The sequence below is a fragment of the Corvus cornix genome, chromosome Z, assembly GCF_000738735.6.
Source record: "Corvus cornix cornix isolate S_Up_H32 chromosome Z, ASM73873v5, whole genome shotgun sequence".
NCBI lineage: Eukaryota > Metazoa > Chordata > Aves > Passeriformes > Corvidae > Corvus > Corvus cornix.
Window position 1 is genome coordinate 27621169 of NC_046357.1, and position 27287 is coordinate 27648455.

General features: G+C 45.5%; 1 protein-coding gene across 5 annotated transcripts; it reads right to left on the bottom strand.

Annotated features, from left to right (window-relative positions):
- Positions 1–27: 27 nt before the first annotated feature.
- TBC1D2 (TBC1 domain family member 2) lies at positions 28–25815 on the bottom strand. Of its 5 annotated transcripts, none has more exons than XM_039567501.1 (15): positions 25780–25815; positions 25266–25430; positions 23106–23593; positions 22338–22470; positions 21291–21432; positions 19488–19624; positions 18715–18899; positions 17257–17643; positions 16303–16413; positions 13420–13607; positions 11995–12465; positions 10731–10851; positions 8553–8738; positions 7804–7925; positions 28–7116 (listed from the first exon to the last, which is right to left on the bottom strand). In XM_039567501.1, the coding sequence occupies exons 3-15, from the start codon at positions 23511–23513 to the stop codon at positions 6915–6917; spliced, it is 2793 nt and encodes a 930-aa protein (XP_039423435.1). In that variant the 5' UTR covers positions 23514–23593; positions 25266–25430; positions 25780–25815; the 3' UTR covers positions 28–6914. The 5 variants fall into 5 exon arrangements, with proteins under 5 accessions (XP_039423435.1, XP_010398416.1, XP_039423436.1 ...); XM_010400114.4 differs by lacking the exon at positions 25780–25815 and adding an exon at positions 25511–25718; XM_039567502.1 differs by lacking the exons at positions 25266–25430; positions 25780–25815 and adding an exon at positions 25475–25718.
- Positions 25816–27287: the final 1472 nt, after the last annotated feature.

Sequence of the window (27287 nt, forward strand, 5' to 3'; positions counted from 1 at the left end):
GATAGCTTGGATGCTGTTACCAATTAATTCCTCACAAAGTACTATTTATCAAGAAGCTGTGTATCAACCTTAGCAGACTTAGGCAAAGACAGAAGGGGTAGAGGCCCCATGAACCCTTCCAAAAAATGTCTCAAACACTGTCAACCAATCAAGTGAGGAAACAACAGGCAAATTAGCAGGGATTTAAATCACTGTAGCAGTAAGAAATGCTGACAATGCCAAGAGAGTGAGGCAGGAACTGTGTCCTTAGCTGAAAGGTAATTCCATCAAGGGGAGATCACAACCACCAACCCAGTGACCACATCATCACTACAGACCCCAACTTTAGTAAAAGAGGAGACTGCACATGTGATATCATTAGCATGCCTGTTAGGACACCTCAAGTCCTTTTGGAGAAGAAAAATGATGCTTGTGAAAAGAGCAGATCCACTGAATTCTTCAAGTGTGTTGAGCAGAATTTCAGAACCAACCAGCAACCCCTAAGAGTGATCTTCATCCTTTGCTACCAGGTGCCAGCCCAGGACATCCCAGGAGACTAAGGCACTTGACCAGATACACCACCAGACAACTGTTGAGAAGCAATGTCCATGGATGGAGCACAGGAAGAAATTCCTGTGGACACGAATTATGGACACTAGTGCCGCAGTTGTCCTGGGCCTGCCCTGCCTACAGGAATTGAGATGATTTCTGGTACCCCTCAGGATACTCGCAGTGTGTGCTCACATGTTCAGTATGGAGAAGTACAAGACAGTCAGGTATTGATGCACAGATGATTTCCAGTGCTTCCTTTCATACATGTTGTGCTCCAGCCCTGATTAAGCTGTAGAAGATTGCATGCAGGACTGACAGGGAGAAAAAATGTCTCTGTTTAGGGTTATTGGGGGAAAAGATTTTTTCTGCCTACAGCCCTGTCTGCTGTAGGCATCTGGCTCTGCTACTCATGTGCAAATGCCATTCCTGAGAGCTGTTTCAGGTGCTGACAAAGTGAATGGTTTTGCTCCCCAGTCCCCTTTGCAGTCTAAAACTGGGTGGCTGGGACTGGGGTGTCCTTCGTGACTGGGATGAATGCTACTCTCTTTTCTTCCCTGAGACATTTCAACAGGTCATCCAGCAGCAAGAACCTGGCTGAGCAACCGCTGCTGACAGCCTGTGTCCACAGAAGTGGCTTGTGGCAAAGAGCACTCCCACACAACATTTCTGCTGTGTGAAGGGCCTCCAGCAGCCAAGATGTTAGTGCTTTCTGTGGAGAAGTTGGAGCAGCATGTTCTGTAACTCTCTTCCATCCCACACCATTAGGTGCCAGAAATCATGCCAAGAGGCAGGCTGGTGTCCCACCTGGACATCTCTTTCCTGGCCCATGCAAAATAATGAGAAGTGGAAAGTTCCCACTCCAGCAGAGTTGGTTATGAAGGGGAGCCTGAGACCAGTGCAACAGAACAACACCACTGTTAGCCAGAAACCATGTGCAGCATCTCAACCTGTGGCAAGCCACTGGAAGAGCAGAACCAGCACCTGTTGTGGCTGGTCTGCATTGCAGGAGCTACATCAGCATGGCCACATTCACAGGGTCTGTGCAGCAATGATGAAGCACTTCACCTACCTGGGCACAGCTCCCTGGGAGCAGGGTCCTGACTGGCATGGAGCATTTGCAGAAGTGGATGAGGCGAGACAGAAGGAAACCTGCTTTCTGTACTGTGATATGCTTTGCAACCCTAGGAAAGGCATGACCAGTCTGCAGACACATATCCTCAGGTATATTTAATTCAAGGCTAAGTTATACCAGCATACAGCCCAGTACTTCTGCACTGAAGGGGAGGCGCTGCAGCAAGCACTGAACTCTGCTTTATCCCTGCCTGCAGAGGTCAAGGGGCCTGACATGTCTCTGGTAGTTCTGGATGGAGACACATGGAGGAAGCTGCTAATTAGTTATGACCACCAATTAGCTTCACCTTTAACAAAAACTTCACTGGTTCCCACTTTTCCTACTGTAATTATTTCCAGCCCCTTGCAGTTCACTATCACTAACTGTGCCCTATGTACAGGGGTGGGTGGCATGGAGGGCACAACACCCACCAGCTTTGGGACTGATTTAAAGCACCATTGCAATGGTAGTGTCAAAACCAGAAGCCTTTTCAGAGTTTGTGGCACTGGTGTTTCCCATCAATTTGCAAGAGCTTTTATGATGTTGAAAAATGTTATTGGAAGATGCAGCAAAAAATATCAATTGGTTTTAATTTTGTTTTGGAACTTTTCCTCCCTGCAAAATGCTGCCAATAGACAATACTTTTCTACTAACAAAATGATTTTGTAAAAGAAAAAAATATAGGCATTATTTTCAGCAGGGAATTGTGATGTTGGGCTGAGTTGTGTTTTTTCCCAAATGATAAGGACAGTAGAACAGAACAATATTTTACTCTTATCAAATAAAGGGAACAATATAGCATTGGAGAAGTGGACAAAACAAGTCATGCAAAATGCAAGCAGGATGCCAGCTCAGCTTGCAAGGCTGACAAAGCAGAAGTTATGCAAAGCAACAATATTGCACTTACTCAAAATGGGGGTTGAGGAACAGCCACCTAAAAAGGACACAGGACATTGAAGACAAACACCAAAGAAACACATAAGGACTACCAATAAGGAGTGTGACTATGTAAAATAAAGTAATACACATACATTAAGTAAGCAGGGATAGCCAATGAATGTGTCATCAGTGTATGACAAAACCTCAAGTTTTGAGCATTTACCCAATGCTCAGGGCACTCAATTAGAGGGAGGATTCTCCCAGTGACCAGCACACTGCAATAAAGAATGCTGCTTTCTAATACTCAAAACTGTGTTAGAGAGTTTTTATCTGGCCAATTTTGGTATTACAAGGGGGCTTGAAATGTAATTCTGCTTACCCTGGATATTGCTCCAAGTCTCCAAGCTTCCAACAGCCTGACACCAGAATGTGCCAGATGTTCTGTATCATGAAAATTAAGCTCAAAACCAGAGCAGATACTGAATCAACGGCTGGAGTCTCAAAGGCAGAGTTTGCACTTCACAGGAAGCTGTCATTTAATAACAAGGAGAAATAGGGACTTTGTCTCAAAGGTAGTGGACCATGTGCCCAAAGCAAACATCTGGCTGCAGCAGGACAGGGGACCTCTCGCCCCAGTTGTGTCACGGTTAGGGATACATTCTCTTCCACTGACTAAGCTGGTGTGCCATTTTCCCCTCTGGAGACTCCTGAGGTTGAGCAGAAAGCACACAGATAATCTCATGATTTAGCATCTCAGTGCAGACCACAGCCTCTCACTGAACTCTAGGAAAGGGGTTAAATTATCTCAGGTGGCATTATATTGTATCAGCTCCAGCACTGTGGCTCTGTCATGGGAAAGTGGTTTGTCTTCTTGCAGGTGCCATGTCCCTAGACGAAACAGACCTAATGTTTTGTAAAGGAGCTCTTAGCACTGGGAGACACCTGGAGAAGTCTCAGCATTGTCTCAGGCCACAAGTGAGCTCCTGAATAGGAAGAGAGCAAGCCCCAGGCCTTGTGTCTGTGATGGTGGCAGGAGGTTGCCCAGCCTGCAAAAACTGGAGAAGAAACCCAGCACTGTGTTACAGCTTCTGCTACAGGCTGTTGTTGCTTCCCACCCATGGAAAATGCCTTGTCCCTTAGCTCTCACCTTCACCCTGGATGAGAAGCTCAAGCTTAGACTAAACATTAACCCAGAAACAACCTCCCCAGTAGTGCCTCTTACCATGGCAGCATGCTAGAATACAGGGCTTAGCCACAGCATATAAAGGTATAGATCCTGCCAGCCCAACACCACCCAGGCCAAAAAGGGGTGAAGAAGGGAAGCTTCATGGTCTCTTCTTGTTGACAGCTCGGGGACTTACTGAGCCAGCAGTGGATTTATGTGTGTTTGGCACCCCTCCACCAATTTATCCTCTCAAACCCTGTAAACTTTTAGTGGCCCCAAGATCCTGCAACAAAGTGAACGACAAATTAATTGCACGTCATATGGAGGAGGGTGGGTGTGGAAATCAAAACTATTCTTTTTAGGGTTGGAGCTGGTATCCCAAGCTTTAGATAAATGCAGAAACAGAAAGCTTAATTTCACAAGTAATGTTATGCATGCAGCAAAGCTCAGCAAAGACCGGCTCTGGGTAGAAAGACACCTGTTTTATCCACAGGCACCAGCACAGGCAGGAGGAGCTTGCTGGGCTGCATAACCAGGTCAAACTGTTTCCCAGCCACATCAGCTGGCAGTGGCAGCATAAATCATTCTTGAACACTTCATGCAGAGGTAACCAAGAGGTTCAAAACACCTGTGACACTGACTGACAGTCACTCCGTGTCTTGCAGGGGCCTAAGAGATTTGCATTGGGCAAAGCTAACCTCTGTCCCAATTGGAATTTTGTGACCTGAGTTCAGCGCTTTTCAATACCGCTGAAGTTTGTGAAGCAGAAGGAAAGTAGATGAGGGCCCATGAGGACATGCGAGCTTGGCTGCAAGGTGCAGGTCTGCATAGGTCTTGCAGATATTCCTTCATCCATCACAATTTAATAAAGAATGAACACAAGTGATTGGTTATGACTAGAGGAAATGGCCCTCAACAAATACACATGGACCAAAGAACTGATGAAGACACAAAAGAAAAGAAACTTATAGCAACCCTCAGATGTCCTTCCCTTCTGATTTCAATTAAAAATTATTTTCAGAATTCCCCATCAGGGTCAATACCTTGATCCTTATGTCTGCTTCAGAAGAGTTTATGTATCACATAGACCAATGTTTATTATACACTGTAGACATATGTCAGGCTGTGGTTTAGTCTAATAATACATGTTTCAAATGCCTTTTTTAATAAACATAAGGGCAAGTCAGGAGGGAAGATTTTTAAGCTATTGCAGAAAGCTCTAGGAAATAAAATTGTAAGTAAACTTTCAATTTTCATGGTCTTGATTTAAAAGATAATGTCTGTAACAATAGCAAAAGTCTGTGTGCACCCATGAATGTAAGAGTATAAATAAATCAGATTAGCAATATCATCTGTGAAGAAAGACCTGCCTTTTAGACTTCCCTAGCTAGGTGGCATAGTTTTAAAATAAGTTCATTTTTCTGAGATACTGTAGTAGGGTTGTAGTAACATTTTCTTCTCATCCCACACTTTCAATCTGTGCAGCTCTCAGTGACATTCAGGGGATCTATCCACTCTTCCCAAAACTTCACTTCGATTACTTCTATACTGTGTGGTTGGCCTCCACAGGTCTCTCCCATCTCAGTCTTCTATAACTCATTGAAACTGGCTGACTTGTCCAGTGAGGGAGACCATGTGTCTCAGGTGAACAGGCACTATCTCCCCTAGAGTCTGTCATCTTGGCTGAGAACACTGGGGGCTATGAATGCCACCTTTTCCTTCCTCTGCAAACACTGACAACTTGAAGGGTTGGGTTATCAACCACAACATGTTTAACAAAGGCATAATCCACTTGGGTTCAAGGTCAGTCTAAAAACATTAAGCAGACCCCTTGTTATAGCAGGCACACCCGGAATAATGCACTGCTCAGCCAGAAAGTGGGGCAGCAGGATCTGGCATCATGTTAGGGAGAAGAAGTTGTATTTATCTAAATACTTGGCTCATCCGGGGTCTGCGGAGGCTGAGCTGCACAGGCAGGGTATCTAGCCCAGGGGATGGGCAAGCCTGGGAGGCAGGGGAGAAGGCTATCAAACGCCATGCCCAGAGGCAGATAGGGCATCTCTGAGTGCTAGATCCATGGAGGCTAGCTCCTTGGTTCAGGGGATATTAATGGTTTTTTCTAAAGAATATCAAGTAATATTTTGTGACCTTGTTCCCAGGATCTGCAGGTTCACTACCAGCCATATGCCATGGGTAAAATACCTTCAATATCATAAACTCCTACAGAAAAGGCCTCATCCCTCCCATACTGAATGGGAGTCAGAGACAGGGATTATCAATGTAAAAACCCAGCACAGGAGGACCGTAACTGTGGGGCAGAGAGATGGCCAGGAGTAAGGCTATCAGAAAACCCAGTCATCCCCAGTAAAGGTCCACATAACACTAGGCTCTGCCTGCAGGCAGGCTGTGGTTGGTTGCATGCAGAGATGAGAGTTCCTCTATGAAACAAACTCACCAGCACAGAGTGCTGCCAGGGTCTCAAAGCTAAACAAAGAGGAGGGAGAGCTCCCAACACTTCCCAGCCAAGCAGGAAACACACCTTGTGCTCCCACGAACTTCCACAGGAATCAGACCCTCCCACTGGGGAAGCAACTCTACTCTCCCACAACCTATTTTCTTGTCCCAGCCTGAGTCCCACTGGATGATGTCCTCCAGCTTTCAGAACCCCACAGACCTAACACTCACCTGGAGACAGTGTCTTGACTCAGTAACAATGTTAAACACACACTCTCCTGGCAAGCTAGATCCTGAAGGCACCAATACCCTCAAAGAGCAGGCTTTTTTCCTGACCAATTCAGAAGCCCTAGGTACCAATGAAGGAGTGTTCTCGGTTCATTATTTCTGGAGATTTTACGTGTACATAAAGATCTCGTTCAAGCCTCCATCAGAAAATGTATAAAAGCCCTGCTTGGTTGGGTCTTTTGCACCATGTCAGTTCCTGTCGTTATACCACAGCTGGTATTTCCTCTGCACCCTCAGCTGCAATCCTGAACTGCACAGGACAGGATGGGCTGAATGGAGAGAAGTACAGAAGAGGATAAAACTCCTCTGACACCTTCCAAACAAAGTCTGACTTGGTCTCCAAATGGTCCCATAACTACAGCCTTGCTTACTGGGGCAAATGAACTCCTGTAACAACACTTCCCCCTCTGGTCCATTTCTTACTGACAGTTGCTGCTGCTGACCTTCTGCAAGATGAGAGGGAAGTGATGATGAAGTCTCTTTTTGTTAGATCTCTTCCTCCTCTTCGCTAACGACGTCCTTCAGGTCCTGAGGTCCCTGCTCTGCTCGCTCTTTGACGTAGGCCGCCTTGATCTGTTCAAGTTCACACAGCTCTGCCTCCAGCTCTTCCCTGTGCATTGACCGACGGCTCCTCAGCAGTTTCATGGGGAAGGGGTTTAAGTCATTGAAAGCAATGTTCATCAGCTTCCTACAACAGAAAGGACAGCTCTGGTCAACTTATTTATTGACTGGTAACACATGGTAATAGATACACTAAGAGCATTCTGGAGTGTGCAAAAAGTAGTGCCTCAGACTTCAGCCCTCTGAGCTTAGAAGTCACCAAATGGCAGAGTCTTAAAGGAATTCTTTCCCACACAAGCATCCACCCAAGCAGTACTTCACATACACTTATACCATCCCACCTTTTAAAGTACCAGTGTGAAGCCATCATTTAGGAGACAATGGATCAGATGCCAATTTTGATGGCTTCTCAGGGAGGAATATTCCTGATGTTGAGCTCGTCTCATCACAGAAATCTTCATCTCAGACACATGTTGCCATTAGAGGTCACGGGTTGTGCAATGTTCCCAAACATCCCAACTACAGCTGAGAGAAATCCAGCAATCAGTAGCACAAGTACCAGCTGCTACAAGAAAGAGGCTGACCCAGACTTTGTGTCTTGCTCTGCTGTAGCATGCCTTTGCCCAAGCCAAAAAGATTTTAAGTAACACCATAAAGGGAAAGTCAAAAAAAGACAAATAGATCCATGTCCCACAGATCTGTCAATGCATATGCATCTCTCTTTATAAATTAGTCACAATTCTTGTTTAGCTGACCTAACAGGCAATCAAATACAAATAGATGGGGGAAGCTTGTCTACAACTCAGAGTCCTACCTGCCATCCATGATCATTCTTGTGAAAAAGCGTAGGTACTGGTAGATCTCCACACTGTCATGAATCCTTAGGATTTCCTCCTCGTTGTATTTAAAAATCGCAAGAGCATAGCGGAAAATGACCTGGACGATCGAAAGGTATTTGAGTGGATAAGGCTTTAAGGAGCTGAAGGTCCAGGCCATCCTGGCATAGAAGATGGTGTCAGGCACACAGCACTGCAGTACAGCCTAGATCCCGTCTTACTGCTGCTCTCAACAGTCTGTACTACGGCACGCCTAAAGGAGTACAGAGCTATCTCACGGGAATGACCATCTGTTAACTAATTTGCAACCCCAGAGAATACCAGGCTCTACAAAAGGACCCCACAGCGATTTCACAAGGGTTCTCCCTATGCACAGGGACAATGCAGGACGCATGTTTTCAGATACTGCCTATCTTATGCTCCCTTTGTCTGTAATACTCTCAGTTGTGTCACAGAGCAGGGGATGCCATGGCCTGTCAGACAGCTGTTTTGTTCAACTACCTGCTGAAAAGCACCAAGTGCACAGAATCAGGGATTAGGTCTGCCTACTAGCAGCAAGTACATAGAAAACACAGAGGCTTGGAGACATCAATGCATGACACTGAACAGGCAGGATAGGACAGCGGTTCAACCTCACATTTCTTTGATAGATGTGTATGCCCATCACCCTCTCACCACATCACAGAGGTGGTGCAGATGGGAGGAAGGCCTAGACTGAGTGTCGCACCTTAGTTCCCTCATACAAGAAAGCATCCCACACTCGCAAGAGGATGTCGCTGACCAGGCTGTCCACAAAGGCCACCAGAAACCAGTTGAAGGTGATGAGTGAGACATCGATGCGATACTGTTCAAAATGAGCCATGAGGCGAGGCAGCTTCTCAGACAGGAAGTCTTTGAAGACTCTCTGATCTACCTAAAATTGACAAAAAAGAAAACAATGAAGTCCTAGTCAAGAGCGGTGCTGGAAGAGAAGAGTGGTGCAAGAGGACAATGGCCCTTGCATGTCAGGGTCATCACTGGTGCTGCCTCCTAGTGAACCACACCCCAGGAAGAGCAGAGCATCCTTTGTCTCCCGACCCTTCAAACTCACTGAGCAGTGTACTTGTATGCAGCATCCAGTGCAAGGCATGGAGCTGAAACAGGGCCAAGATACAAGCAGAGAAACATCCATTCTTCTCACTCAAAGAAGCATATTCCTTCCCTTCAAAGTCAAAGGGAAAATCTGACACATCTTCCTGCACTGGTCTTACTGGGATTTTCTGTGATACCACGAGCATCCAGTTGAATCACAGGAATTAAAACTTGCCCAGGTCTGAATGACTGTACATGGTCCAACAGACTGAACACCTAGAGTACCTCTGACTTTGCAAGCAGGACCTGACCTTCTCACTTAAGTTTCTCTTTGTGGTCTGAGTGTTGTCTGTGCATTGCTTCTGACTGCATGAGCCAAAACACAGAAATGCAGTCAAGTAAGATCCTTGATCCAGGTTTATAAAGGTTTCATCTCAGCAGAGCTGTGCTTTCTGGAGGGTAAGTGCTAAAGAGCAGGATAATGTTTAGGGCTTCCCTATGCCATATCATATTAATGCCCAGCTGTGTCAGCCCACTCAGCTGTGGCACAGTGGTACAAACCATATAGGTGATATGCTTTGTCTTTAAAACTTGCACTTTTAAGTTTTCCAGCCAACTCACTTTATCAAGCCAACCCACAAAGCATCACCTTAGGTGTTCCTTTTTACATGGGTCTTGGCTAGACTTGCAGATACCAACCACGAGGTCAGAAATTCTTTCTAAAGAAGACTCTCAGCTGACAGTGTCTTCTCACCAAATGTAGGGGGGCCTCTTCAGTCTGTTGTATTTTCTCTGTCAGCCTCTACTTGCTGAGTATTGAATGCTGTCTATTAAATCCCACAGCTAACACAACCTGCTCTGGATAGACATTTTGCTATCTTCACAGTGATTTGACTGTTTCCCCCATCTGTGGGTTGGCCTCTCCACCAGCACACCACTGTTCCAGTAAACATTAGTCAACAAATTCAGTGGCACAATCTCTCAGCTACTGACCCTTGAAGACTCCTCTATTGTGGGCCCACAGATAAAACCAACCCTCTTCTCTCTGAAAGGACCACACACAATAGAGACACAAAGGTGATAGCCAGGCTTACCAGACTGGGCACTGAAGGGTGTGGGTGGTATGGGCACACCATTACAATTCCATTGAACAACATGGGAGTTAGCTTATCTCTTTGTCTGCCTGGGAGGACATAGCAGATCTGACACAAGACATGCTGAAAACCTTGAAATCCAGTGATTTTGAATCAGCTGGGTAAGTTACTTGCAGCACATTTGACATCAAAAGGCCAGAATTTTTTCTGATCTGCAGAGAGCCCCATGGTGACAACACCACGTTTTATCATGAACTGAGGCAAATACAGTGAATATAAAAATCTCAGTATTTTCATCTATATGTGCATGGCACTCCAAAGATAGAGTGCAGCTCCAAAAAAATCATCTGAAGGGCTGCAAAATGGTGCCCTCCTCATACTCAGGCTACACATATCAAGAGTTTGCAGCTTCACCTCTACTAAGACTTCTTTAAAATAAGTAACTGTGCAATTAATGGGTACTTTCCTTCTCACTAACCTGACTTTCATGTTACTACTTAGGAGTGGTACCCGATTTCCTAGAGTTGGTGACCAACTTTGCTGCTCTGTGTGTGCTGCTCCTGTGAGTGTAACAATTTTGTACTCTCAAGTCTCCAACACCTCTGCAACGGAAGGGATTGCAAGGTGGTATCACTGTCCTGTGAGAAATCAAACACACAGCAGGTTGACTACTCACTTTTTAATCTTTACTGAAAATCACTGTATGAGAGTCCAAGCAGATGTGAGGGTGCTCAGCTCACCTGTGATGTTATTAGTGTGTCACTGTAGTAGTCCGCTGGCATTAGGTTCTCCACAATATAGACTAGACACCAGAAAGCACTCTCCTCATCTTCCAGGACTAGGAGAGCAACAGCTGCCAATCTGTGATCAACAAGACATGGTGAGGCAATTCAATACTTCAGGGGGAGTCATCAGCACAGGAACTGAAGAATACAAGACTTCTTTTTGCATGTCTCCAGCTCCATCAGCATCTAACGAATCACGTGTGACAGGACAGCCAGACAGAGGCAAGTGATCTGTTTCTGAAGGAACCACAGGGATGTGATTTTCTTTCCCATGTGGCTCTCTCAGAACATACGGAACTGGTGTGACCAAGTCAGGTTTCCCAGCTAATGTAATGTTCTGTAGATGTGCTGAAGTTAGTAGTGTGCTGATTTGGGCTATTTCAATGCAGGAAAGAGGTCACTCAGAGGTACTCCATATTATGTGATATAGTTCACCTCTTCATACATTCTTTTATAGCCCTGACCTTCTTCAGCTCTGATTTACTCCCTTTTAGACAGACTAGAAAGATGATACCTTACATTAAGGGCTCTCAGGAGAAAAGTTTCTATCATCTTTTTGAAGACCATCCAAACATCATTAGGAATAAATAGCTTACACAGACCTTCCTCATGTGAAAAGGTCCAACTAGAAATTCCCTTCTTACAGCTAATGCCTGGTGCCTTTTCTACTTGGCAGCACAATTCTGAGAAATTTAGGTTCATCTTTCCTATAGCCTTCTTTGGGAAGTGAAAGAAGCTTTTATATTCTCTGAATCTTCTCTTTTCCAGACAGAACAACCCAGTTTCCTCAGTCTCTCCTTGTGTCATTTGCTGCAACTCCCTCATGTGTTAACACTTCCCAACACTTCCTCCAATCTGTTCTCAGCAAAAAAGGGAATCACCAGGGTGTTCTTCTGCTTTACTACTTTACATTACTACTTAAAAATTCAGCCTTGTGCTGTTATTCTGCAACTGCTTCTCTCTTCCTCCTATAGCTGTTCCTTCCTATTCCATAACTATAGAGATGCCACACAAGTGCATTCTGCTGCTTACTGGATCCCAGCAACAACGCTGGATGAAAGAAAAGACACCAAATGCAGAATTCTGCAAGTAAATACCTAGATCTAGGACAGAACTTTAGAGAGGCAAGAGCCTGGGCCTGCTTGAATCACAGCCTAGAGTATGTGTCTACACCTTTTCAGTGCTCTCTCATGAAGAAGCACCATACCTGGCTCCTCACCTGTTCAATCCCTGGCAGTATCCAATGGCAGGATTGTGCCAGGAGAATGCCAATAACACCCTCCGGAGCTTGGGGATGAGCTGGGAAGTGGGAGAGGAAAAATGCTTGTTGTTGGTGAGTGTGCGGGGCAGGTCAAGCTCAATCTGCCGGCAGGCAGGGTGCTCGGTGCTCCTGCTCTGCTCCAACAGTCGCTGATAGTGGCCACACACAGGGCTGCAGTGCCGGCTGACTATCCACCTCCACACCCGCTGCCGATGCTCCACTGGAATGCCACTTCGGATCAGACTCTTCAGCTCTGCAGAGGGGTTCAGCTCTCCAATGCTGTTCCATCTGTCACGGAGGGGCTTCTCCACTATTTCGTGGCTTCGCAGTTTGTTGGACTTTATCTCAAGGGCTTGGATTTTGGCCAGGAGTTTCCAGTCCTCAATTTCATAGTCAGGTACAGTCATAAACCCATACTCATCATACTCGCTGGAGGGACACAAGGCAGTGTTTAGTTCAAATGACAGTGCTGGTACCTGTGTCAAGGACACTTACTGCCTGGGGTCATGCCAGCTACAGCCTGTTGCCAGGCTCCCGTCACCCATGCCAGAGCACAAGTACTTGTGGGTGTGCATTCCTCCCCACCCTTTTCTAGGCTGCACTGCGATCTGAGAAATGCTCGTTAGGCCTCAACTTCACTTTGCCGCGCTGTCGCTTAATACTAAATCTGGGGTTTGCTGATACCCTTGCTAGTGATATTTTTAAGCGATCTCAAACACTCATTTGTAACAGTACTCCTCCTTCACTTTTCTGTAGACAGCCTGCCTCAGAGCCTTGACGATAAATGAGAGCCTGCAGCACTGGCATACACACACAAATTCAAGCACAACTTTTCTCTGAGCTGCAGACCAACCTCATCACACCCCTCTCATCAGTCCCTAAGGGAATATCAAGCTCACCCTGTGTACCTTCTCCCTACCATGTCCTAGTGCAGAGACAGTTCTGTAGGAGAGGACTGCAAAGGCTTTGGGGCATCAAATCCGAGAACAGAGATCCACAGTCCCTTCTGATGTCTCCCTGTACACAATAAAAATTTCTTACTCATCAGAACAGCCCAGGAGTACTGATAGCACAGCTTGTACAGGGTTTGTGCACCATCTGTCCACAGGGTGGGATACTTTTAAGATATCATCATATTTTTGACAAAGAGACCAAGCCTGGCCTACAGGGTCTCATCTCCAAAGCTACCTGGAGAACCTGCGAGGCTGACCAAACAGATAAAATTGTAATTGCTGCATAACAGGGGCACTGACTGTGCAGGAAGGCATAAACACATATGTAGACCTCTGCTATAAAATGGCCTTAGATGTCCTTGCCTGCACACTTCTCTTTGCAGACAGGCTTCTACAAAGCTGTGAATATCCTCATGCTCTCAACTCTTACCTTACAGGGTTCAAGTTAAAACCTTCATCTGTTTCTTCCTTCACATCCCACTGGAGAGCTTCCTGGATGAGGTTCTTCACCAATTCAGCATGCGAGCTGGGCAAGCCAGGCACAGCCTCCTGCAGCTTTCTCAAGACTGTCAGGTATTTGCTCTCCATCTGGCAGTTTCTTGCTTGCAGGCAGGCACACTGATGGGGAAACAAGAAGGAAAGAGCTCCCTCAGTGGTAGTTCTTTCTGCATTGCCACTGCTCTCTACTGGCCTGGTCTGCACATAAAGTAAACACTTCTGAAGAGCAAAGCCCCAGGAAACACATTTAGTAGTTTTCCACAGTCAGTGGAACTGCAGCCATGAATCACCACAATCTATGAACAAGCATGAGCTGCAGTAGCTAGCATGCAACAGAAGTTGCTTATTGACTGGGAGACCTTCTACATCATCACCTATTTTAACTACTGCATTGTATCAACAGATGGCCACATCCCACCAGCTCAGCTGAGGACACAAAGAGCCAGCACTGCATCTGAGTCCTCTGCAGTCTTTTTCCCTCACCCTCAGACAAGTTCTCTACACCACATTGAGCTGTATCCTGATAAAACATACTACTCCCATGACTGAGCTATAAGCATACCAATTTCAGGATACACAGTAGCACCACAGACTAGGTGACCACATGCCCCTTAGCATCCCCAGTCCCATGGCACTGTACACATCATTTCTCATGCACAGGAAGCCCAACTGAGACCAAATAGCAGGACAATACCTGCCACCACCATAGTCCTGGGCATAGAAAGCAGAAAAAATGAATGAGGATTATTAGACCACTCCACAAGTGGGGAACTGAGGCCACAGAGGTGATAAGACTCACCCAGTGTCTCACAGGAACTCAGTGAAGACTCCTATTTGGTGGGAAGCAGAAGTTGAAAACAAGAACAAAACAGAAGCCACAGAAAGAGTTAGGTTGCATATAGAGGGGACAGAAAGGAGCATGGTTTCTTTCATACTACCACTTTAATTAGCATTTTGCCTTACACTGAGCATGCTGGGCTCGTGTGATTACCTCCTTTTTGAAGGTTATGGCAGTCTCAGGATGAGAGGGCAGCAAGTTAGGAGGAAGGCAGGGTTTCAAAGAACTATAAAGCAAACACATGCAAGAATGGCAATAACACCCCAGAAGCAGCTTTTTGCCCTGTTCCAGAAGCCATGACCATGAAGACATACCTGTGGTGGTGCATTCCCCACGTAAGGCCACACTATGATCTCAGAAATGCTTGTTAGGCCTCAGTCTTGATGAGGCTCAGTCTTAGCACCTGGGCTAAGCTCTTGTGCTTATCAGAGACACTGTCTGCTCCCAGGAACTGGTGCTGCCTAACAAGCTTCTGTTTTTAACAAACACCATTGGAAACTTATTTTTCTCACAAACCCAAATGGAACAACATTTTTGTCATCACATTTTCAAAGAAAGTTACCAATTGCAGACAGGATGGCAAACTACTATGACTAAAGGCAATTGTCTTGTGAACCTATGAACAGTGGTCCTAAGTGAGACCCTTTGAGCTCTCCTGGATCACAGTGGGCTGTGACCAGCAACCTTCCTTTGAGTGAGGCCTCTCAGAGCCAGAGAACTCTCATATTTGCTGCACTTGCATGACCACTGTTGAACAATGATGACAGAGCCCGGGCTGATACCCCCACTCCTTGAGGCTCAACCCTTTGCCTGTTGAGAAGATGCAAAGACATCTGACAGGAGCACTTCACCGAAGGAGAATTTTCACATACTGTACATACTCTAGGTCTGTGTGAATATGCCACAAAAAATGTACCTGGAATCTTAGATTCTTAAGTACTTTAGCCTGGTAAGTAAGTTAGGCCTGTAAGTGAGTTACTGTTGTGATTACAGTAAATTCCAAGGAATCTTTTGTAAATTGTTTAAATTCAGCCATTGCTTAAGTGCTATTAAAATCTTTAGGCCCAAACTACTGTTCAAGTCCAGAGGTAAGTTTTGCACAGGAGTCCACACAGAACCTTGTGGATCGATTGGAGGGCCTTCCTTATTCCTTTCATGCTAAAGCTTTCCCATCCTTACTCTTTTCCATCCCCGGCTTCCATGTAGATTTTTGATTGATTTTAGTTTTAGATTGACTAAAGGTTTTTTAGTATTTTACATCTGCTTTAACCATCTAGTAAGTAGTAGAGTGAACCTTGCCAATGAGCTTTGCTATGCTTTCACTTCAATTTTAAATACTATTAAACCTGCTTTGCCTAACTTTTGCCAGTGATTCTTTAAGCAACCTAGGACACTCATTCACAACAATACCTTAAAACCCAAGGAAGTAAATCCTAGGCAAAACCCACAGAACCAATTCCAGCACACACCACCAGTCTTGGAATTGGTTCAGGACCAGAAAATAGGATTAGACAAGTCTGAGGGTAACCAGGTTATGCACACTTACACAGCTACAAATAATAATACAACTTAGGAAAACACAAGAACTCTGATAGAACTGCAGGACTTGGAAGAGTGCTGCCACATGGCAGTACCAAGTCCATCAGAGAAACCATGACTAGATGGAGCCAGGACTCAGTCTGTCAGCTCTAAGGAAACTTTTCTGATTGCCTGCACAGTGTTGCTCTTTTATTTGCATAGCTGAAATGCAGAAATCTGGGTCAAGTTTCAGCACCTTTAAGACTAATCTTCACAGGTATTTTACTTCTGTTGAAGAATTAAAATGGTCATGTCTAATTTGGAAACAACACAAAGCAGTAAAGAGGTCACACTAAAAAAACACGAGAAAGCTTATTCCTTGTGGAACAAAATCTATTCCGGTGCCAGCTTCGAAAATAAATTAGTTCACACCAAGGAAAAAAGGTCATTTGGCCTTACCTTCATCAGAAGGGCTTTTTCATTCTCAGCAACGCTTGTCCAGAGTCGAGTAACCTGGTGGATCTCTGAATTGAGAAACTGGTTCTGGGTTTTGTATGCATCAATATCATCCTACCAAGCAAAACAGTCACATAATGAGAGTTCTTGAGGGGCTTGAAATCCCTCCCATTTCAGGGACATCAGATTATATTAAAGACAATAAAATATCTCAAAAATTCTGTGTTCTGAGGAGCAGACAGGACTCCCCAGTAAAAATATTGCCTACAAAGGAAATCAAGGCACAATATTGTCATGCATCAACAAGACACTTGAAAATGCTAAATGTATATATGTACTTTAAAAACAGGGAGATCATGGTCATATAAAGCCAGAGATGCACTTAAATAAGATGAAGAATGTATATGTTTTGTTTGGGTTTTGTTTGGTTGATTGGTTTGATTTTGATTTGTTTCTTTTTTTTTTTAGTGAAACAAATCTCAGCCCCACGGCTGGCAGCAAAAACAAACACTCTCCATAGCAAGTGGATCTTTTGGCAATTCTCCACCTCACATTAACCCATAACTACAGCTGTGCACATAGAGACATACAACAGGCTGCATCTGAAAGATCCAGCATGTTTTGGGAAACTGTTTGCAAGACAGAAACAGAGCAACAAAGTAAGTGAAGGCAGCAAGTCATATTGCATCTGTGAAACAAAAGAAAGAAAAGAAACTGGCAGGCACTGAATGATGACAGGAAGTCAAACAAAACAGGCTCTAAGCTGAAGCCGAAACTGACCCAGATGCTTTTCAGCACCCTATTGGCATCAGGTGAGTCCCTTGCAGCCTCCCTCTCGTTTGGAGACAGATGGAGCAACCAGCAGAAGTATATTCTGTGCTTACCACAAAGAATACCCTCCCACTGAATCTGAGGGCATAAAAATGGGCCTGAAAGACCTGTGCCACTCTCACACACCTTCAGATGTTCAATCTCCTCCTGCTGCTTATACAACGTCTCTACAGTGATAGTGTTGGCTTCTTGCAGGGGGTCAGAGAACTCTCGGGCCATTTGCTCTGTCAAGGCCATGATGACTTCCTGTTTGGCATGGTTCTTCTCCATCAAAAGCTGCACATGTTCCTTGAGCTCCTGGATATGGCTGTCTCTTAAAGTCAGTATCTGCTCCAGTTCCTTCTTTTCTTGTTCAAGAGCTTCCAATCGACTTGTGAGATCTGCAATTTGTCTCACTTTGTGGCGCACCAGCTCCAGCCTGTCCTTATCTTCTGCTGCAGTGAGATACATGCTAGATACTCGCTTCTCCTGCTGGGCTGCCTCCAGAGCTTTGTGGAGAAGTTTAACCAGTTCCTGGAAAGGGAATGCAAAGCCATCACTGTGCTGTCCAGGGCAATGGCAGTATAGACAGCACAGACCCAACAATGAAATATCTTGAAATTTACTCCTTCCAGAAGGAAAACAATGCAGAAATCTTGAAACCACAATGATACCACAGTGAGACATTCTGCTCTCAGAGCTGGGGCTGAAAGATCTCTGCAGCAGGTCACAGATGACCTGATGTGGATTGCTAGCAGAAAAGCTGCTGACCACACTGTCTGCATTCTGGCTTTCCTACAATTATTCCTGGGAGGCCCAGCAGAGAACATGGAGACGTGGTCAGCAGTGTGGTAAAATGGGAGAGAGGGAAATAATGCAGTCTGTAACTAGCTGTGCTACCAGAAGGAAACTGCACTGTCCATTTTAACTTTCATTCTGCCAGAGTCCTCCTTCACTCTATCCTGCATGAAGGCATGGAACCTTGCCCCAGCAACACGTTGCTGATTCAGGCTCTGCCATCTCAGACACTTTAAGAAGCAAATCAAGACTGACTGCCCAATATGGGACCTGGCTCTCCTGACTCTTCTGCTGGAAGAGCTACCAGCATCATTAGCAGAGAACCTGGCATTGCTCCATGCTTTGAAGAACAGTATCATTCATGATTGACAGCCCTTGCAGTGACCCATGTCCTGACTTCTACAGGCAAATCACACCTTAATGGTGGGTCACTGTTCAAAAAGAATGATCTGTTGTTAACAGCATGACTCCACCTGGTAGTTCTCACCAGTGTCACAGTAACTATTCAGGTGTACTTAGTGAGCAATAGAGATGCAGGAGCAAGACAACAGCAGAGCACTCTTGGATTTATCTCCCTCTTACACCTAGCTGCACTTCCTAGAAATGGCTGAAGGTCCTCCTTTGTGCTGGGCACACTCAGGCACACACAGGTGTTAACAGGTGCTAACACCAGGAGCTTCAACTGGTCTCCAGGTAGTGCCTGCTGAGCACTTCTCAGCGCTTCTACACACCTGTGTGTAAGGGAGTCCCTGGGACCAGCCTCAAGGCCCTGACCCTTAGAAATAGCAGTCTCTTCACCACACTCACCTTCTGTGATTTGACTTCCTCTGTGAGTGTCAGAATCTGTTGCTGTAGGACACTCACTTTATCCACTGAGTTCTTCTCCCTGGACAATTCTTCAGAGCCTGGGAAGCCACTGTTCATCCACCTGGCTTTCCTAATCCAGTTCAGTCTGGGCTCCATCCTCCCATCTTCCAGGGTACCCTCCTTATCTGAGGGGAGATAGATTTAATTTACACAGGATTGCTTTGCTACTATGGACTCCCAAGTCTTGCTGTGGGGGAACTCACAACAGCTCCACAGAGGAGGCTAACATACAGCACAAGGAAAATTGACCCACAGGACTGAAGCCAAAATAGTAGGGACCAGACACTGATATGCCCACAATAAACAAAGCTGTGATGGTTTATGGTACCTGTTAACCCACCTTGCACCCTGCTCATGTATCTGGCCCACAGCAAATGCAAGTTACCATCATGGAAAGGTACACATGCAGTGAAGCTGCCACACTTAGCCTATGACTGTGCAGCAATTACACTTTTACCTCAAAGAAATAAATCTGGCACCATGGATTTTAATTCTTTTTTTGCCTCTGCAGAATGTTCCAGAGGTAGAAGACAGAGACAGATGGAACCTGAAGCAGAGCCAAAAGAGTCAGTCTTGTGGCAACAACATAGGAAGAGACTTGAGACAATGTAACAGAGATTTCACATCCCTTGACAAGTTGCCATCATCTCCTTTCCGTTCCTGCAAAGTCTGAATCCCTCCTAGAAGGCATCACACAGCTCGGAAACAATCACCTGCACGACCTGCCTCCACTTCTGCCTCTTGCTTCTCATCCACATTCTCAGGATGCTCTTGGAATTCATCAAAGCTAAAGACATTCCCATTGTTCCCCCAGAGCTGCTTGGAGCCACAAATATTGTAGACAGTGTTTCTGAAACAAGAAGAGATCAAGACAGCCTACTGAACACAAGCCATGATCACTGCAGCCAGCCAGTGCATATTCAAACTATTCAATGCCTTACCCCCCCTTACTTCCCACCCCTCCTCCCAAAACCTATCTCCTTCATGTGCCAAAAAAATGAACTCTTTATAGTGTTGGCAGATTTGAGGAGAGCAAGGTTGTAACTGGTGTAAACCAGGAAGATGCCACAAAATCAGTACAGCACAGCAACGTAAAACCAGGGAATTTCCCCATGTGCTTAAGCCCTATGTATAAACACATCAGACCAAAGAGAAGGATCAAAGGTAACAGTAGACTAACCACATCCTTCCCTGTCCCTCTCGCCTTCCCTTCCTTCATCCATCCCTATCTTTAGTTCACTGCAGAAATCCCCAGGTGCCAAGAACAGCTGCCAAGAGAAGCTCAGTTACCTACAACACAGCCAAAACTGGGACAATGATCACATTTGAAGCAGTCAGAGGTCCTGTGCTCTGAAACATTTAATAAACAACCTTGCCACTACAAAGTCAATAAACTAAAATGCAGTAAAGAGTTTCAGGAAGAAAACTGCAGTCAGACCCAGAAACAGTTTGTTACGGCTGTTGCTATCAGATATTGCCAGAGGCACTAAGAGATGACTCTACAGAATCATGAGGAACTACAAATGTATGAGCAGTTTGTGTAAAACCTACACCAGAAAGTATGCATACAGGTCTTTTCCCTTCTCCTCCTGTGTTGTCCTTCAGCTAAAACAAAGCAAGTCCCTTGTTTTAATGTCTATAAAAGACTCAGTGTCTGCTGCTTTCCTAACTGTAAATGAAACTGCTAACATGTAAATGAAACTCTGATCTCATAGGGGATCTTTCTGCACATAAGCATCAGATTGTAGCTGCAGTACTGGTGGTAGAAAAACTACAGGCAACTTCCACACCAACAGTATTTGGCAGGTGCCTAGCTGCCTACCACACTTCTGGTCACTTACTCATTTTTGGTTATATGTAAATAAGTGATTACAAAACACAATTAGGAGATAAACAAAAAACAATTAGGAGATACTGATGGCATTGTCTTTGTGAAACTGTAACTGCACAAGGCTTGTAACTTTTAACCTGATGGGGCTACTGCAACAGTAGATAGAAGCAGGCAATAGGAATATTAACATCCTTGAAACTCAGCAAGCAGGAGCAAGCTGTGCAGTCAGGCCTCATTACAGGCCTAAGCAACTTTTCCCTGGAGTTCCTGTTTTAGAGAATGCACTACAATCAAGGTCCTTTGAAACCACTGGAAAGTGCTAATGGGCTTCTATCATTACTTACTGAGTACAGCTGAACCTGACCATGTGCCCTTCCAAGACTGCTGTACAGATGCATCACACTAGGCATGCAAAGAACTGACTACACTGAAGAGAGCTTAACCAAGTCCTAGGTCTGCTACCACAATCTTTGCTAGGAGAGCTACATCACATGAAATGCATCAGAACAGGGGGATGTGGAAGACCCACTGGCACGAAGTTAACTTTGACCTGGACTAGCCTCCAAAAAGGTGCTTCAGAGTTCTCCCACCCAGGCAAGAGTCCCCTTTCATACATGACAGGCAAGGAGGCACACAGTGGTAGGCCAGCATGTCAACCACACTGCAGTTCTCTTCATGCACTTACTGTATCTCTGTCCAAGGGTGCTTAAGGGAGATGTTCTGCAAAGCAGTAGATGTTTGAGGTGCAGGCAACGATGCTGCCTTTAAACCCACTGCTTCTGTTGGTGTTTTCACCAGAGGCAGAAAGTCTTCATTGTCAACTACATCTACGTAAAAACAAAACAGGACACAAAAGCAAACGACCAAGAGAGAACTCCATTGGACTTTGGGTCCTTCATGTAACCTGACAGCCACAACAATTTACTACAAGTATACATTGCATGTTCAAGTGGTCAGGTAGAACAAGGACAGCAGAGTAGGCTTCCTTAGTTTTAGGTCAAATAACAGAACTTTCCATGTACAAAGAGAATCATCTATTCAAGGCCAGTCAAGTGATTTCAACCATATATATGAGAATGACTAACCTTAAACAATCAAACTTTAACTGCCTAAAGATATAAGGAAGGAAAATTTTGCTATTCTCTTCCCACATTCCAAACCGCATTTGATAGCTTTAATGCGCGGATAACATTCTGCAAGCAGTTTATTACCAAATTTTTGCCTGCTGCAGCAAGATGCTACCCGGAACTCTTGAGAGCAGACACTTATCAGGGAGGGGATTATTTGTTTCAAACAAAATGCGCATATAGTCATAACTTAACAGGTGGATACCCTGGTTGTGCCTCCCCTTATCTGCTGACCTGTCTACTACCACTTCTAGGAATAGACATCTTAATCCCACTGCTGAAAAAAAACCTTGCTTGCTCTGTATTTCACAGGCCTTAAAAGAATGACCTATCAAATGTGCACATTTCACATGTGTGAGGAAAATCAAGATGGAATTCATGATCACAAGACACCTGAACATTCCCAAACATGTGCTGTAGATTACAAGGCAGCTTACTCACTTTCGTACATAATAAGGCAGAAGTGTCAAACATTGGCGAAGTACTGATAGTTGGCACCTGCATTTAAAAATCTGGCCAAAACTTCTACCCACTTCCAGATGAGGAACACCATTCATCACCAGGGGGCTGAAAGCAAAAGAAAGGCTGACACGTGCAACACCTACTTGTTCTTCCAGCCAGAGGTTCATTCACAAGCTGGGAGCTGCCCACAGGAAATCTGCTCTGAGTGTTGCAAAATTCCCAACGTCTCATTTGCAGCTGTTGCAGCCAGTACATCATTGCCTGTTTGCTGATTGCCTAACATAACAGAAAACAGGAAAGGGAGGGGAATAATCTCATCAACATGAGACATCCTGAGATGACCACCACTCTGCTGCACAAGTCAGCAAATAAAAAGGCCCACTGTATCAAGCCTATGCTGTATCTGTATCCTCTGGTCCTAACACTGATTTGGGAAGACAGAGGAAATCTTTAGTATGGCCCTAAGTGGTAGAATCTCAGTGGACCACCGACCTAATTTTAAATTTGTTTTGGTTTATTATGGTCCAAGCTAAGCAGAAATGTCACAATTGTTTTAGACAGGAATCATCCCCAGAGCTTTTTAACAATGATTTACACAGAAATAAAAGCCTAGCAAAGAATCCTCCTAGAGCAACCATTTTAGACAGGGGAGTTCATTTCTGTTCAGTAAATTACATGTGGACTGCAGGCCTCCTCAATTACTTTAATTTGGCACATAGTTCAGGTTTTATTCCCACTCTGTTAAACAACAGCCATCTCACAGGAAAGGAGTCCCAGACTTGCCAAAACAATACAAGTAATTTAGGTGCAAGTGGTAGCAATCAAAGCTAGGAGGACTTCAGTGAAACTCAAGCTAAGAGATACCTTAGTACAGATGTGTGTGAATGTCCTGACTGGGAATTTTTCATTACCTTCAAAGTAAAAACTCTGCTTGGTGTTCTGATCTCAAAAACTCCTTCCCCATTTTCCATTTTACAGTCAAAGCTGGCGCTGGAGAGATCAATAGACCCCAAAGGATTAATGTCCTGGGCAGTTCTGTAGTATAGTAAGCGACATTTGTTTTCGTCATAAAAGAACCAACGAGACTTCCAGGTCTTGATTGGCCCCTTGATGCCCATCTTATTTAAATAGCCACACAGTTTTTTTCTGGATGTTTCTGTACTGGGTTTCAGCGGTACGTTTTCCAGTTCTCCAGGAGAGAGAAGTGTGTCTTTCGCTCTTGCTGAGGCTCCATTGCTGCTCTTAGTGTCTGGATCTGACTCCAGTAAATTGCCTGGAGCAGCAAGGGTGCATGCTCCGCTTTCTGGTCCTTTCTTCATTTCTTTAAGGAAATAGATTGAAGCAGGAAGTTCTCTAGGTAAATAAGCCGATCTCGATTATATCATCAGTGTTACAGAACCTGCAGCCAACAAAAAAGGAAGAAACAAGCTCAGGTCTGCCACACAATAAAAAACCACTTCCTAGCTTTCAAACTACCCAGCCAAGGTCTCCAACTCTACTTTTGGTCATTGCTCCCTGCTCTCCTCTGCTCAGACGACCTCTATACATCTGTTTTCTCCCCTTTTAATTCCTAGATTAGCCTGGACTAGCAGCCATAATCTCTTGTGCAAAAAATAAGCACAGCCTGTGGGCATACCAAATCAATAGCAATAACCAGGGCATTTGGTACTTAATGCTAAGAAACAGCCACAGAAAACACGGCAAGATAACAAGGGGGTAGGCACATAGTCAGGTCAAGGGATTGCAGGGAAGTGTGTCGTGGTATTTCCACTGAATGTTCAACTAATATTTTAAACCATGGCTCTGGAGAAAAATCCAGCCTTATGCAGCATTCTTATGAATAATTTTTGTCAGCTCACTATAATTGTTAAAATGCCCAAATACTATGTGTTAGTTCCTCATCCAGTAGGATGGATTCATATGATGGATTATGCACCAGAGAAAGTAATTCTGTGGTCCTTGCAAAAGCAACTTGATTGCTTCTGTGACCAAAGTGACCACCTGTGTCCCAGAAGTATAAAAGAAAAAGATAAAACTCAGGCTGGAAGGGATCTGTGTAAATCTCGAGTTCAACTGCTCTCTCAGACTTAAATCTGTAGCCAGGTCCGCATTCAGATAAATTTTTATCATACACAAGGACAGCAATTTTGCCATGCTTCAAGTGCTTAACCACAGGACAGGTGTGATTTTTTGCTCAGCACTGCAGATACCCACAGCTCCAGTATAAAGAAAGCTAACAACACTCCAGAAAAGTATCTATAAATAACTTCTTACATTTTTTGAAACTTTGGTTTCAGACACTAACATAGCTAAGCAAACATGTAAGGAAGTAAATGGCTGCGGTGATAAGTTAGTGGGAATCGAACTGCAGACACAAAACTGGGAAAGCTGATTCAACACAACATCCAGCTGTTTGACAACATGTCAATGAAATAGTACAATGGAGCACACTGAGATGTTCCCAAGCTGATCTTGTTCCTCTGCTTCTAGGAACAAGTTACCCTCGTGACTGAGAGAAGGTTTGTCCATCCTAGCGCTGGCTAAGCCCCATCCTGTTTATTGCTGCCCCCTCCTGTTCCTGCATCAGCTTTACAGACAACCATCAGGAATGTTCACTCTTAATGGAAAGCTACTTAAATTCTTTTCGTTCACTCGCATGACACTGTGGATCCTGGTGCTGAACACATTCACAAACGCCAACAACAAGCACCCCTTGAGAAGGTGTTGCCTCAACTAAATTTCTGAAACACCAAAAACACCTCATTTGCAAGCTAATTTTGCCTGGCACAAGGCAAATATCATCAGGAGGAAGAAACACCCTCAACTTTCCCAAAAAGACCCTCGGGGTTTCATGTCAGTACCAGTACAAGTATCTTCTGTACCGCCTGAAGACTCCATCACACTTCTACCTCTTGCCAGCATGATGGTCCATGGGTCCACACCACGAACAGGATCAAGTAAGCATTTTAGGTAATTTAATTTAGGTTGTTTAGTAAGCATTAGGTTCAAGAACCCATTTATAAGGAGCCATGTCAGATCTGCCTTGCAAAGACCTCTAGATAAGACCTCACCTCCTTAAGGGAAGTAGAGAGAAGCTCCTGGAAGTCACCGTCTCCTGGCACAGAGCTACTGCTGCAAACACCACCAAGCAGGTAACCACAGCCTCCAACAAATACAACAGCAAAAGCAGCGCCTGCCTGAGGTTTTCTTCGGTCCAGTCGCTGCCGGGTAGCTGTCTGAAAGATATATTTAGCTGAAAGCTGCCCTAACACTGACTCACCAATGAAAACGGGATCAGGGTGGACCCTGCACAAACCTTTCCGGAGCTGCTGGTGGAATCAGCACAAGACAGCCCCCACCGCCCCTCCCCGTGCCTCCCGCAGCGCCGCAGAAGCGCCTCCCAGCCCAGCTGCACCGCGGGGGTACCAGTGACGGCCGCCGGAGCCTGGCACGGCCTGAGCCTGGCACCGCTTGTACCAGCGCCGGCTGGGGCGGGGGGGGCATCCACGCCGCTGGCCGGTCGGGGATTTTGGGATGGGGCGGCGGAGCGGCGGCACGGGAACCCGCAGCCCCCGCCGGGAATACCTGCGGCGGCCGCGCTTCCTGCCGGGCCGGTCTGCGGCGGTGCCGGCGGGGCGGGGCCCCGGCGGCCCCGGGACAGCGGCGGGGACGGGGCGGCGGAGCGGGAGGGCAGCGGGGCGGGGGACGTCAGCTGCAGCCGCGGGAAAAATAACAACAGCAGTAATATAGGGCATTTCAGACGGGTGTCGGGAAGAAAGTGATTCATCAGGGTGATGCGACCCACGGCTAGCAAGCAAGCAGAAGGGGACATTTCGTGGGTTAGAGGGGACCAGCCACCTGCTATGGGGGGACTTCTCTCCAGAGCTGCAAAACCACCGGGTGACAGATGCAGACGTGCTGCGAGAGCTGGGGCAACTCAGCTCAGTCAAGCACATTTCACAGGGTAAGAACAGTGGTAACTTGGTGACTTGGGACACCGGAGGCTGATAGGATCAAGCTGGGCCAAAGGGAAAAGCCTCTGGAAAAGATACTGCAAGGAATAGGGGTGACAACCCTAAAGAAGCAGTGCAGGTCCTGGGGTGTCAGAGGGGACAGGGTGTACAGGACGGCCAGGTTCACGTGCTCTCTGACAGCTGCCTTTCCTCCTGCCAGTGCAGCCAGGCCCTGCTGGCCTTGGCAGGCGCTCTACTGGCCTGGGAAGGCACTTCTTATGCCTTTATCCCAAGAATAAGGAGTCTGGATGGCTTTAATTTTCCCTCTGTGCAGTGATAACTGTGCCTTTTCCACTGGTCTCAAAAAAGCCCTGAATTTAGCAAATTTTACTGAGTTTTATCACTGACTTTAGCCAAGTTTAGTACCAGAACAGCAAAACCTGTCCAGGTGTCTAATGGCCCATCTTTCCACTAGCCTAACTGCCAAACTGTAGAGCACATTAAGCTGATTACAGCATGCAAAATCTACAGATTGCCGTAGACAAAAACAATTTGTCTCAAATTTGTCTTGTCTTGGTATTTGGACATGAGACTGGATCATAGAATCACAGAGCATCACAGAATTGTTAGGGTTGGAAGGGATCTCTGGAGACTCTCTAGTCCATCCCTCCTTGCCACGGGAGGATCACCTAGAGCAGAATGCACTATGGTAGGATTTTAATGTCTCCAGAGAGGGAGAGTGCACAACCTCCCTGAGCAGTCTTTTCCAGTGTTCTGCCAACTTCAACATAAAGAAGTTCTTCCTTCTGTTGAACTGAAATTTCTTGTGTTCTAGTTTATTTCCATTGCTCCTCATCCTGTCAGTGGGCCCAACTGAAAAGAGTCTGGCATAATCCTCTTGGCACCTGCGTGTGAGATATTTATATGTCTTTATGAGATCCCCTCTCAGTCTTCTCTGGACTAAACAGGCCCAGCTCCCACAGTCTCTCCTCACAAGAGAGAAGTTCCAGACCCCAAATTATCTTTGTCACCTCAGCTGGACCTTTCCCAATAGCTCCTTGTCTTTCTTGAACTGATCATCAGTACTGACTGATAGAACCTAGCTCCACTAGGAAAAGGGGGAAATGTGAAGGCTATAAC

Coding starts and splice junctions, on each gene's coding strand:
- TBC1D2 (XM_039567501.1), bottom strand. CDS start 23,513: ATGAAGAAAGGACCAGAAAGCGGAGCATGCACCCTTGCTGCTCCAGGC. Junction 12,466..13,419: donor TTTAACTTGAACCCTGTAAG/GTAAGAGTTGAG, acceptor GTGTCCCTCCAG/CGAGTATGATGAGTATGGGT. Junction 7,117..7,803: donor AGAATGATCATGGATGGCAG/GTAGGACTCTGA, acceptor TTTCTGTTGTAG/GAAGCTGATGAACATTGCTT.